Here is a 14183-nt window from a genome sequence, read left to right as displayed (position 1 = left end):
TTTGCCTAAAGTGAAGCAAAGTCGCGAAGTCGTGTCTGTTTGCGACCCCATGGACTGTAGCCCACCAGGCTCCTCTGTGCATGGGATTTTCCAGGCAAGAGTACTGGAGTGGGTTGCCATTTCCTTCTCCACAAGATTAATCAATCAGAGTTTTACAGCTACATTTTTTTTTTTTGAAGCTACAGTTTAAAAGTATGATTCTTATGCTTCTCTCATAGGTGTGGTGAAAATAAATTAGAGGCAGTGGTTAATAGTCTTCAAATTAAAAATACCTTGCTTTGAGGAATTCCCTGGCACCTTAGTGATTAAGATTCCAGGCTTTCGCTGCCATGACCCAGGTTTAATCCCTGGTCAGGAAACAGATCTCACAAGTTGTGCAGAGCAGCCAAAAAAATAAAAATAAAAGCATATAAAAATAAAGGTGCCTCGCTTTAAGCTACTTATACATCCTTAAAAAAATATTAAAACTTGTCTATTATTCTATTAATTTGTAATATTCAAGGGCTTTTATCATATGTGACCTTGAGAGAGGGAGGGAAAAGTGTGAATAACATTTAACTTTACCAAAGGAGACAGTACTCACACCAGAAAAAAGTCAGTAGAATAGGGTTACATGAGACAGTTTTTTTTACTCTTTATTTTGTGAGTAATAAAATCATGTAATTAAAGGACATAGTGTTAATGAATCATCCACAAGTTATCCTTGCCTATTACTTTGTTTTTATTGTACTAATTTCCTAATTTTTCAAATTGAATTATTTTCCTTTCAAAGTAAAACTGTATATAAATATTCAGCATCTTGGTTCTATATAGTGATTCTTTAAGCAGCATTTCACTACATTATTATTTTCAAAAATGGTATCTCCACTGTCAGCTTTTAAAATCGGTACTATTCAGTTTATTTTGCATAGTTACTATATGTATATTTTATCTTAAACAGCTATGCAATTATTACATGGGAAGTCTTATCCAGAAAACAGCCTTTTGAAGGTAAGTGTACTTTGACTTCCTTATTATGACATCATGTTGGTAAATCACACTCAGAACTATCTAAATAAAGATCACCTATTTTTAATCTGTCTACTATTCATTTTGTGGAAAGCACACTAGAAAAACATAACAGTTTATCAAGGTGAATCCCATGTATATTGGAAAATACTGAATTAAGGATCAGAAAAATATAGATTTGTTTTGTTCTGATAGTAATTAACTCCATTATTAAGCCGTTGAATCTCTTAAGTCCTCATTTTTTTCATCTGCAAAATAAGAATTTTGAATTCTTCTAAGGTTCATTCCAACTATAAAATTCTTTATATGAAAATTTAATTAGTGCTCCTTTAAAGACCAGCAGACATTGAAGAATAATTTTCACATTTTCTGACAATGTTGTCTGTTTCTTTGAGGTTCGTTTAGGTCAGTTTGCTGTGTAACAACCTTAGAATCTCAGTAGCTAACAAGCTAAACATTTATAATATTTCTTATTCACACTAGATGATTAGTTGCTGTGACTTCTCGGCTCTGCTAGTTCTACTCAGCTCTGCTGAGCTCTGCTTTGCTCTGCTGTCTTCATATTCCATTGGCCAAATCAAATCACGTGGCCAAGCCCAGAATTAAAGAGGTGAAGCTATAAACTCCTCCTGTAAGTCTGGGAATAGCTGGGATATAAATATTCCTTTGACAGAAAGGGAGGTAATGAACTATACCTAAGATTTTTAAGATTCTCTGATTTTCATTTGGTTGAGCTTAGAATGTAATTAATATGTTAGATTATAATATATTTCTAATGAATGAAATATATTTTCATTTGTTTTGACAGACGTCACCAATCCTTTGCAGATTATGTATAGTGTGTCACAAGGATATCGACCTGACACTAATGAAGAAAATTTGCCACTTGATATACCTCATCGAGCACTTATGATCTCTCTAATAGAAAGTGGGTGGGCGCAAAATCCAGATGAAAGACCGTCTTTCTTAAGTAAGTGTACAGTTTTAATCTGGACCTTTTGAATTGCAGAAATACCGAATATGCTGTAAATAAAGTATTCCTTGAACAGTCACACAAGTTAGATGATGAAGTCAAAAAATTTGTTGTTGTTTTTTTTATTTAGTTGTTAGATGATGAGATTGAAATGGTAAGGAGAGACTGTTAGCTATCATAAAAAGATTAGAAGGTTATTCCAAATACAAGCTTTCAGAGAAAGAACATGATAAATTTAAGTTTAGGAGCTATTTGCTACTGTGTAAAAAAATTCATCAGAGAAGGGCAAGAGTAGAATCTCTAGACCAATCCTGGAAATCAAAACATCAGATAGAATTAGAGGTAGAATGGATCATCACCTAAATGTAAACATAGAAAATCTTCATGACCTCGGATTGAGCCAAGAGCTCTTATATATAACATCAAAAACAAGATCTATTAAAAAAATTTTGATAATTTCAAAAAAATTGAAAAATTTTGCACTTCAAAAGATGCTACAGAAAATGAAAAGACAAGCTATAGACTGGGAATCTTCTTTCCAGCTAGAAAAAAAATTAAATATATTTTGCATTCAAAACTTATGTCTAGTGCTTATCTGCATTGTACTCAAAAAAAATCAAAATTCGCTGTAATAATGGATTAGCATGTTCTCTCTTATTTCCAAGCACCATTTAATAGGAGATATATATATATATATATCTTTTGTCCCCAGTGCCATTTTCAAACTGTAATTTCTTCTCCATTCCCTAAGGATTCTGGCTCTTCTGAAGATCATGTCATTAGTCAAAACTTACTTTACTTCTCGCCAGCAAGAATACTGGAGTGGGTAGCCATTCCCTTCTCCAGGGAATCTTCCCCAACCAGGGATCAAACCCTGGTCTCCTGCATTGCAGTATGATTCTTTGGGTCAGGAAGATCCCCTGGAGAAGGGAATGGCTACCCACTGCAGTATTCTGGCCGGGAGAATTCCACGGACACAGGAGCCTGGTGGGCTGCAGTCCGTAGGGTCGCAAAGAGTTGGACACAGTTGAGCAACTAATAGTTTTTTCTCTTCTCTAAGACTAAGACTAATACTCACTTAACTTCTCTGCAAACTTCTAGCTTTTCCCTATTGTTTATTGAAAACACTGGCTTCGGGCTTAGTGACTTCTACGTCCTGCATTGGTCAGTGCTGCTGAATATTTGAGAGGAATGTTCTGCAGATCTCTGGAGTTCTCTCAACGTGTACTACTCCTCTTTCCTACAGTGTCCCATAAACTCTCTCTGCTTTGGTCTACCCTAACTCTAAGCCCTGTGTCTTCAGCTTTGAGGTTCCACCAGGCCTCACCTTATTTGCCTATCCCTGTAGTATAGCTGGAAACTCTCAAGGCAGGATGCTTGGGCAGTCAGGCTGTGGTAGAGCTCACCTCAGTTATTTCTCTTCACTCAGAGATCACTGTCCCTTTTTGTTGCCTGATAGCTAGTGTCTTAATAACCACTGTTTCATGCATTTTGTCTGACTGTTGGATATTTAAGACAGGAGGATGAATTGGTCCTTGTTGCTTCATCTTGTCCAGAAATCAAATTCATTGGTTTTTCTTTAATAGCTAAAACTGAACTCTAAACACTACTTAGCATTCTGTTATGTTTTCAAATACATTCTCATAGATCACCTATTCTTAAGTTGTGGTACAGGGACCCTGGAGGTGGGGTTGGTCCCTGAGACTTAATAAAGGATTCACAAAATCAAAACTTTTTCAAACTAATAAATACTAAGGTATTATTTTCCCTTTTCATGCTCATCCTCTGGAAAAATAGTTTCCAGAGACTGAATGAGGTGTAATGATGTCATTGGGATAATGTAATGTATTTTCATATACTCTGATGTTTTAAAATGTTCTCAGTTTTAATTTCTAATGTAGTAAATGTCAGTAGACATGATCAATATACACAAAAGCTCTTTGGGATAATTTTGAAGTTCTGAGACCCAAAAGTTTGAAAATTACTGTCCTAGATAATCATCTTGAACTACTGTAGGCGATGCGTAAGTTCCATACTTTATGTTCCCAAAGTGGAGATGAAATACTGTTTCAGTCTCCAAGAAGAGGAGCATGGGAGGAACATTTCCAGCTTCTGTCTGCCCCTCAACACTCCTGCTCATCCGTTAATTTTGGAGAAAAACTAAGCATACTTACCTAATCCATTCTCAGTTTTCTCCTACTTTTGAAGTAAGGTTGTCTAAAAGATGCATACATTTTTCTGCTTCCCCGTATGGAAGCAGGTGAGGCCTGTAGCTGAGTGAGTAAAACTCAGTTGAAGGGGCAAAACATTACTAGTAAGCCTATATGCTACAGATCTGAAAAGGGATGTAATTCCATTTAGTTCTATCTGTAATAAGGGTGTTATTTTGATCACCACCTGTCATAATTGTGTAGCTTTTCTTAATAGATTCTGAACTCAGGAAGAGAAGACAGAGGTAATCCATATTGTACCTTAGCTTCCCTTCTTAAGCTTCCTACACCTCATGTTCCATGTTTTTTTTGAGGACTGAGAAAATAGAAACCATGAGAGAGAACTCCCTCGTAGTCCCACTACCAGATCCATCAATTTAGTTGTACTTGACCTGTCTTCCTGCTTCTCTCTTTTACAGTGGAAAGAAAAGTGTTCTTATACAGCTCTCAGCGGTGTTTCTTCATCTCTGGATGCCATCTCTTCCTCTCTGCAGCATTCTGTTCCTTAACATTCTCTCTCTGCTCTTGCATTGCCAGTCTCTGCCTGTGTACTGGATCCTTCGTCTGTCGTACAGATCTGTTATACTATTGGATCCTACCTTTATATAGGACAGAAATTCTTGACCCCATATCATCCTTCAGCTACCACCTAATTTTTCCACTTGAATTTGGATCTAAACACTTGGTAGGAATTGTCCATACTTCTTGTCTCTACTTCTTCCCTTCTAATTTATTTATTAACAGCCTTACAGCAGTCTTCTGTTTCATATTGCCACTAAAGCTGTGTTTGTTCAAGTTACCAAGGAAAGCAGTGTTGAAATACTGATTATCTCAGCCTCTCAATAGAAGTTTTGGCTGACTCCTTCCCTCCTTGAAACTTTCCCTTTGATAGCTTCCAAGGCACAAGAGATCATGCTTCCCTCCCTGTTATCATCTCTTCCTCTCTCTTTTTTTCTTCCTCTGCTCAGTTTATAACTGTTGAAAATGACTTAGAGCTAAATATGGGTTCTTTACTGCACTTTCTCCCTTAGACAATGCAGTCCAAACCGTGGCTTTTATACCATCTCTACCTTCTTGATGCTCAGTTTTATTTCTGGATCCCTGACCTCTCACTTGTGCAGCATGTCTATATATTACTGTAGTAATAGCAGAATCACGATGTTTCTCCTTGTTGGCTATTATTAATCATACTGCTATGACTGTTCATATGCATGTGTGTATGTGAACATATGTTTTCATTTCTCTGACCTACGAGTGCAATTGCTTGATTGTGTGGTAAATTTATCCTTCATTTTAAAGAAATCACCAAGCTGTTTTTTCCAAAGCAACTGCTTCGTGATACGTTCCTGCCAGCAATGTGGGAGGTTTTCCTTTTCTCTGCATCATTGTCAGTACTTGTTATTTTGTCTTTTTAATTACATCTATTTTAGTGAGTATGGAGTGATACCTCACTGTAGTTTTAATTTGCATCTCCTAATGTCTAACGGTGTTTCAGCATATTTTCATGTGCTTTTTAGCTATTTGTATGTCCCCTTTGCTGAAATTCAATCCTTTTCTCATTTTTAAATTGGGTTATTTGTCTTAAGTTGTTAGAGTTCTTTTTCTATTCTAGATATAAGTTCTTTACCAGATCCATGATAAGTAAAAGTGTTCTCCTAGTCTGGGGCTTGTCTTTTCATTTTTCTTAATTGCATTGTTTTTCTTAATGCATCATTTTTCTTAATGTAAATGTTTCAACATTTTTGAAGTCCAGTTATCAAAGATATTTTATGGATCCTGTTTCTGATACCATATCCTAGGAATCATTTGCCTAACTCGAGGCAGTGAAGATTTCCACTTACATTTATATTTAGGTGCATAGTCCGTGTATGCATGCTAAGTCACTTCAGCCACGTCCCACTCTTTGCAACCGCATGGTATGTAGCCCACCAGGCTCCTCTGTCCATGGTGCATAGTCCATTTCAAGTTAATTCTATGTATGTTGTGAGGTAAGAGTCTAAAATCTGTTTTCGTGTGGGTATCCAACATTTGTTGAAAAGACTGTCCTTTCCTCATTGAATTATCTTAGCAACTTTGTCAAAAAATAATTGACCATATTTGCAAAGGCTTATTTTTAGACTCAGTTATATTCCGTTGATCTGTTTTTATTTAGATATATCTATCTTTATGCCTATAATAAACATTTTGGCAGTAAACATTCTAATGATTTTGAATGTCGTCAGCTTGGGAAAAAATTGACTTAAGGCCTTATCACTTAATATTAGCATTTATGTTTTTCATTTTAGTGGTTATAAGCAACCTGAGCTCTTTTTTTCTTATTTAGAATGTTTAATAGAACTTGAACCAGTTTTGAGAACATTTGAAGAGATAACTTTTCTTGAAGCTGTTATTCAGCTAAAGAAAACAAAGGTAAATTGTCATATGAAATGTTAGAAATGTAAAACTTTAAATCGTGGAGACTTAGTTTAGTTCTTTTTTCTTTTTTCCTTTAGTTTTATACCTTCCAAAGATAGAGGTTACAGTACTGAGGCAGTAGAATTTATTAGAGAATATGAATGCGGTCTTAAATCTGTCACCAAAGAACTTCTCCATTTTATTCAAATAGCCACCTCCAGATTTCCAAGACATTTTCAGACCTCCCATATATCACATGTAAATTTGAAATGTGCAATGAGTGCCTGAATTGTGTATAATTATTACCCTAAATTATCACAGTTGTTGTTGTTTAATCTGTTTATTTCCCAACAGTTTTGATACATACACAGTAAAAGATGCCTGGATTATTGTACTTATCTTTATTCAGGTTTCTTGGGTTTTTCAGAGGTTTATTGCCAAATTAAGCTATAGAATTTTTATTAATAATTGAGACCAAAATGTGAATGTTTTATTGCTTATTTGTGTGGGGTTTTTTTTGTTTTCCCACTCAGACACTCCATTGTGCATGGACCAAAGTAGCAGTTGATATGAATTACCTAGAATGGTTGTCTCATTTACTCATTCTGGCTCTTGTAAATCAGAACAACTGAAGGGACCTATTACTGCAGGGTTTTCTTGCTATTATTAAAAATTGTTTAAAAAGCAACTACAGTTGTTTGGGGACAGAGTCAGCTTAGTTTAACACTTGCTGGGTTTTCCACTAAATGACATTGCTTGCCTCTTGCAGTTTGTGGATCTGTTAACATAATTTTGGTTTAAAAGGGAAGTGCATAAAGGATAACCATAAAATTTTGGTTTAAAAGGAAAGTACATAAAGGAAACAACTGCCCTCACTCAAACTTAAAAAAATGTTGGCAATATTAGTGCCTGAATGTTTTGAGGAACTGTGTTTTAATATTTTGATAAATTTTAATTGACTTCCCTGCTTCTGAGTAGATGGTCTTTTCCAGAACATTCCAGTCTTTCCACTTCTCAGTAGAAACAAACTTCTGATAATATTTCTTTTTGCTTTGTCTTTTCAGTTCCCTTTTCTCTCCTTACAACTTGCTGCTCTTCTGCCAAGCAAAGGTGGATAGAAGGATCTGTTTTCTTGTACCTTTCCTACAACCTTGATTATAAGAAACTGAACTGGAAGAGAAGCAGTTCAGTTCCTTTTTTGTCCCCAACCAACTTAAATACTAGGATCTGTGTTTAAAACTGTTAATTTAGGGGGAGAGATTTTTGCTTCTTAAATAAAGTAATTTAAAGTGTGTATTTTTCAAATACTTGAATATCATTTAATAATAGCATTACTGTCTTTAGTCAGTGTTTTTAAGTTGCAGTATTGTTTTCACTCAGAGTTGTTTTAGTTACGCTTTTCTTTTTTTGGAATCTTTGTATCAATTCTGTAAAACTCTTAGGGAAAGAATATCATCTCCATTTTATAGACAAAATAACTGAGGTATAGGGAAGTAAGTCACATAACACTCTACACAGCTAGCTAATGGCAGGGCCAAGAATAGAATACAGATTTAATAAGATAATAAGATATTTCATAAAGAAATTTCTGAAAATATCACCATTTGGGGTGAGTTGTTCTGTTTGAATTTTGTACATTTTTTTCGTTTTTTCTTTGAACTGGCTCCTATAATACATGTTTTCATGGATAGCGTCTCTTATATCTTCAATAGTAAAAACTGAATCAAAGTTTTTTCTTCATATTTCATTGTATTTCTTTCTAGGGTCTGACTCATAAATAATTTGAATTAACTGATCATTTATGAAAAATGATGTTTGTAATTAATGATATTGCATAATCAGAAGTATTTTATTTTTTTGTTGTTTTTGTTTTTTGTTTTTGTTTTTTATTTATTTATTTATTTATTTTTAATTAATTTTTTTAAATTTAATTTTAAAATCTTTAATTCTTACATGTGTTCCCAAACATGAAACCCCCTCCCACCTCCCTCCCCATAACATCTCTGTGGGTCATCCCCATGCACCAGCCCCAAGCATGCTGTATCCTGTGTCAGACATAGACTGGCGATTCAATTCTTACATGATAGTATACATGATAGAATTTAAAAGCACAGAAAAGATTTATATTACAGAAATGGATCTAAAGATGAATTTATATAAGAATATCTATATATATATATAATTTAGATATTCTTATCTCTAGTTTACAGATAAGTAAACCAAGATTAAGTCTCATGCCCCGAATCAGACAGAGTTCCTGGCATTCTGATCAGATCTGATTGGCCCCCATCTTTCTGTTAGGTCACTATGCCTCCTTTACTTAGTCCAGCCCTCAACTTCTTATCATTAAAATAGAAATAATAATAGTACTTAGAATCATGGTGCCTAAAATATAGTAAATGCTTAATAATTATGGATAGATAGATATACACACAAATTGAAATATATAAAGTACTTAGATTGAACTAGGTACTTTATTATCTCAATCTCTGGAATGATCCTGCACGTAAATATCACTCCATTTTAAAGGATGAATTTGTTCAAGGTAACCAGTTAATATGAGACAGAATTCAAAGCATATATCTCTAAAGTTATTTCCCCTATTCTATACTATCTCTACCTTTATGTTAGATATTATATTCTCCACTGATTGAGCTTTTCTTTCCATTGATTTTGCATAAACATATAAAATATGTTAAGTAGATTGTATTTTACTCATATAACCTTTTAATCACCTCTAATTCAAACACATGTATGATGTATGTATGTATGTATTTCGGTTACAGAATGCTTCAAGAACTGTTCACTTAAGTGACAAGAAGAAAAGGGAGTTATCTCCGAACATACCTGTAAATTCTGGTCCACAGGAGGTAAAAAAAAAAAAAAAATTATGCTAATCAAACTCAAAATGTGAGAAGAATATGAAAAATCATTTAGTCTATCTCGGTCTTTTATAGATGAGAAGCTCAAGTCCAGGGAGGTTTTAGGATTTTAAGATGGCAATCTCCAGTTTGGTTCATCTCATCAAATCCCAGTCCTCACTTCTTTCTGAGGCATTGAATTCTATCCCTGTCATCATTTTATGTGAAGACTAGTTTCCCAGGGTAGTACATCACAAATCACTGATACACTTCTGCCACTATAAGCTGTACTGCCTGCCTTGTTCTTAACTTCTTACAATGACTGGATAAAGGGAAAATGCTATTTATGTGGCTATTCAAATAGAAGGATTTCTTTAGTAGCATTTATTCAGAATTTTTCATATTAATCATTTCTTTTAGGAATATATAAGATGTGTTCTCTTTACAGATTCAGAAAAGTAATAATACCTTCAAAATGAACCATAAAACACAGTATGTAGTCTTTACATATGCTGTCTCTTGAATCTTTGAGCCCATACATGCACGCTTTTAGATAGGTATACAGAAAGAACCTGAGAACCAGATTATTTAAATGACTTGTCAAAGGTTAGGCAGTAATTCCACGACACAGCTAGGATTGGAGCCAAGTTCAGTATTACTTCTTCCATGAATTTCTGCTCCTCCGTGTTGAAGGAACCTGAGGCTTGAGAATAGGCATTTGATCTGAATCAGTATTAGGTAATCAGAGTTACAGATCTCTAGTTGTTCATCAGTTGGACAGTCTGTGAGATTATATACAAAATACTGAAAAAATAATGATTTCTAATATATTTAACTATTGCCCCACCCACTCAATTGACCTGATAAATCAAGTTCCCTTTGCTTTTTATTTCATATATGTGTTTAATTTTGTAAAGTATAATTTGTGTTAGTCTTGAGTCTTTTTTTATAATAAGCCAAAAGCAAGACCTGTTTAGAAATTAAAGCTGTATAACTTTTTAAATAATTTTGCATCAACATAAATAATTTATCTTCTATTTATTTTAGGAATCATATGGATCCTCTCAGCTCCATAAAACTAGTGGTTCTCCTGGAACCTCAGTGTCCCTGTCAACTCCTCAAGACAATGACTTTTTATCTGGTGTGTATGTTTTTCAGTCAGTTATTACTTACAAGTTTTCAATTTTCTTTCAAGATCATATTCTTGCAGGTAGTCATGGTTCGTATGGAACATGTCTTTCGTTTGCATTTGTAACTTATTTTTTAAAAGTGACAGTCTGAAGATGTAAAAATAGTAATGGGATGTTAAATACATTTAAGTATAAAAAGCATTCTGTTAGACACTACAGAAAGATTTTTTTTTAATATCTTGTAAGAAAGAACAAAAATATTTCTAAGTCACCATAATATTAGATAAAAAGCAATATACTGTATGAGATATAGGGATGTAGAGCTATGGTAGTATAGTGGAAAAGTAACATTTTTTACAAAGTACTTTCACAACAACCTTGTGAGGGAGATATTCCTCATTTTACAGATTCTTAAGATCAAGACTGCTGGATCACATAGTTAGTAACTGGCAAATCCAAGATTTGAACCCAGGTCTTTTTGATAAATATTTTCATGTCACTCTACTACACCATGTTGTCATCACGAAGAAATTATTTCTGGCTGAAAGTTGGATCTATAGTTATAAAGGATGGGCATTCCAGGCAAAAGGAGCTACATAGAGGCAAAGAAGCAAGAAAACCCAGAGAACAGTGAGTAGTTGGGTCTAGCTGGCGAAGACGGTGAATGAAAGGTCATCAAAGATGAGGAGGGTGGAGTCATCAGGACGAATTCTAATACTAGGCTAAGCCATTTGGACTCATTTGCTTGAGTAGGAAACAACTATTGCACATTTTTTAACAAGGGTGTGTGTGACATGATAAACTTTTTTGCTTTAGAAAGATTCATCCTGGCTGGAATATGTAGGATATTTTGGAAGGGAAAGGAGATTCAAGGTGGGGAGCCCAGTTAGGAGACTGCTGCTGCTGCTGCTGCTGCTGCGTCGCTGCAGTCGTGTCTGACTCTGTGCCACCCTGTAGACAGCAGCCCACCAGGCTCCCCCATCCCTGGGATTGTCCAGGCAAGAACACTGGAGTAAGCTGCCATTTCCTTCAATGCAGAAAAGTGAAAGTGAAGTCGCTCGGTAGTGCCCAACTCTTGGCGACCCCGTGGACTTCAGCCTACCAGGCTCCTCCGTCCATGGGATTTTCCAGGCAAGAGTACTGGAGTGGGGTGCCATCGCCTTCTCTGAGTTAGGCGTCTATTGGTCTATTAATGTACTCCATGAGAAATTATGAAACCTTCTCCAGAGTATAAGAAGCGGAGAACAGTGTGAGAAACATTACAGAGGACACACTGATAGGACTGCAGCTTTTCACTTGTAGGAGGGAATAGAGAAAAAAAAGATGAACAGAAAGCTAAAGCTTTGAACAGGTTTAGTTGGAAGAACATTGGTGCTATTAACAGAAATAGGAGTTGAAATGGGTTTTAGAGCTAAGATGAATAATTTTTTTTAACTTTTTACAGTTTGAGGTGAACATGTAAGGGTTCATATGAGGGTTATGTCCTGTTGAAAATCCAAGACTTAAGGTTCAGTGAAGACAGAAAATTCAGTTACATGGATTTGGGAAGAGAGGTGACCATTGAGACGTTAATGTTTGATAAGATTGCCAAAGGAAACTGGCAAGACATATATATAAATTCACCGGACACATTTGAAGTACGGAAGGGGGAAGATGACACAAAAGGAAAAATATGATACGATATAAAGAAGTAAAATCCTATGATTTATAATTTATATAGGACAGACAAGCACAGACAGAAATATGGTTTAAAAAAATTCATCATAAACCTTTTTGATCTAAAAACTATTTACCTGTGAGTTAGGTTTATGGGCGAGCTTATGCAATGAAAATGAAAAGACAATTAAATTCCACCCTCTGTGTGATCCAGACATTCATATTTTAGCTAATAGGGATATTCTACCCCTAATGGAGATGTGTTTTATAGGAAAAACTGAAGATTTCTCTGCGCTGCGTCCGTGTTCAGTGATTCACAGTCGGGACAGAGACATCTGTGTGGATCATCGGGCAGCGTTCTGTAACCACAGGACTGCCCCATGCTCTTCAGCAATAGTGAATCCTCTCTCAGTTGAGGGAAACTCAGGTAAATCCGTGCTGTGAAACGCTTTGTAAATGATGCCGTTTACCTCACAACTGTGCTATCACAACTGTATATTCAATAGATACGCTATTTAATGTTTAGTATTCTTCAGTATGTTATATACGTACTATAAATAGGGAAGCACTCCCAATCCCTGAAGACAAGAATGTTAACATGTAAACACAGGCCTAAATGGTATTCCATGAACATCTATCTAGGGAGGGAGGGCTCAGAGGAGGTGTGACTCAATATGTCACTAAAGTTAATATATTTTTATTTATCAAATATTCAAGTATCCTTTATGTTTTAAAAAAAAAATCTGAAAAAAAGTGACATTTGCCTCCATGATTTACAAAGAGTAAAACTGCAGTGCATTTTCTTGGAGGGGAGGGGAGGAGATAACCCAAATATCAGATTTGTTCCTGAAAATTAATAGCATCCTTCAAAATAGTGCTGTTCCATATTAGCATAATTACAGAAAAATTAGATTTTATGTCTTATTATTTTGTTTATCATCTGATTTTACTCATAGCTATGTATCTGTCCCCACTTTTTTACCTGTCATTGCTTCTCTACAGGGCGATTTCAGCCTGGTATAGCCCAACAGTGGATCCAGAGTAAAAGGGAAGATGTTGTAAGCCAGATGACTGAAGCCTGCCTTAACCAATCTCTAGACGCCCTCCTGTCCAGAGACTTGATAATGAAGGAGGACTATGAACTCATTAGTACCAAACCTACAAGGACCTCAAAAGTCAGACAGTTATTGGATATCACTGACATTCAAGGAGAAGAATTTGCCAGAGTGATAGTACAAAAGTTGAAAGATAATAAGCAAATGGGTCTTCAGCCTTACCCAGAAATACTTGTGCTTTCTCAATCACCATCTTTAAATTTCTTTCACAATAAAAGCCATAAAAAGTAACTCCTTCCAAGAAAAGAAGTCAGTGTATAAACGAGTAATTTATATATTTTTTTGCCTTGATAATGTTGTTTTCATGAGATTCATATGAGTATTTAAAACTTTAATGCAGTTTCTTCTTCAGATAAATATTAGTTTCCTTCCATGATATTATAGTATTTTTTTAAATTAATACAGTAGAAAGTTTGTGTTTTGCTGCACAGTTCAATTTTTATCTTCTTTGGCTAATTAAAATATTTTTTCAATTAATTATATGTTTCTTATACAAAGTAATGTTTTCAGGTTCCACGTGTTTCTCATGGAAGCCATTTTCACATACGCTTTCTTTGTGGATTATTTGTTGTTTGAGATGCCTGGCTTTCTGAAGTGTACCCCTTAGACTTAAATCAGAGGTAGTATAGCATTCTTACCCTACAGTCTTGGGTTCCAGTCCTCTTCAGAGTTGTTTATTAAGCTCTGTTATCCACATTACACATTTAAATGTTATTTATTGACCTCTTTAAAAGATTGTTTCAAAGATAAAGGAGTACAGTGTATAAAGAAAAACAATCCTTCAACATGTGCTTTACTCCTGTTTCTAGCCTGAACTAACAACCAGGATAACAACC

The 14183-nt window shown here is 35.1% G+C and overlaps 1 protein-coding gene across 2 annotated transcripts in view; it reads left to right on the top strand.

Moving 5' to 3' along the window:
- Positions 1-13785, top strand: part of RIPK2 (receptor interacting serine/threonine kinase 2) — a 33155-nt gene extending 19370 nt beyond the window's left edge. Inside the window, exons 5-12 of one of the 2 annotated variants that reach the window (XM_068983741.1) lie at positions 941-990; positions 1817-1978; positions 6515-6604; positions 9370-9455; positions 10494-10587; positions 11458-11475; positions 12516-12659; positions 13235-13785. In XM_068983741.1, the coding sequence (XP_068839842.1) occupies positions 941-990; positions 1817-1978; positions 6515-6604; positions 9370-9455; positions 10494-10587; positions 11458-11475; positions 12516-12659; positions 13235-13578 (988 nt within the window). In that variant the 3' untranslated portion in view covers positions 13579-13785. Of the gene's footprint in view, positions 1-940; positions 991-1816; positions 1979-6514; positions 6605-9369; positions 9456-10493; positions 10588-11457; positions 11476-12503; positions 12660-13234 lie in introns of both variants that reach the window. The other variant, XM_068983743.1, reaches the window with a different exon arrangement.
- Positions 13786-14183: the final 398 nt, after the last annotated feature.

The sequence above is a fragment of the Capricornis sumatraensis genome, chromosome 11 (genome assembly GCF_032405125.1).
Source record: "Capricornis sumatraensis isolate serow.1 chromosome 11, serow.2, whole genome shotgun sequence".
In the NCBI taxonomy this organism is placed as follows: Eukaryota; Metazoa; Chordata; class Mammalia; order Artiodactyla; family Bovidae; genus Capricornis; species Capricornis sumatraensis.
Note: the sequence above shows the minus strand (reverse complement) of the source record. Positions and strands in the feature narration are given on the sequence as shown.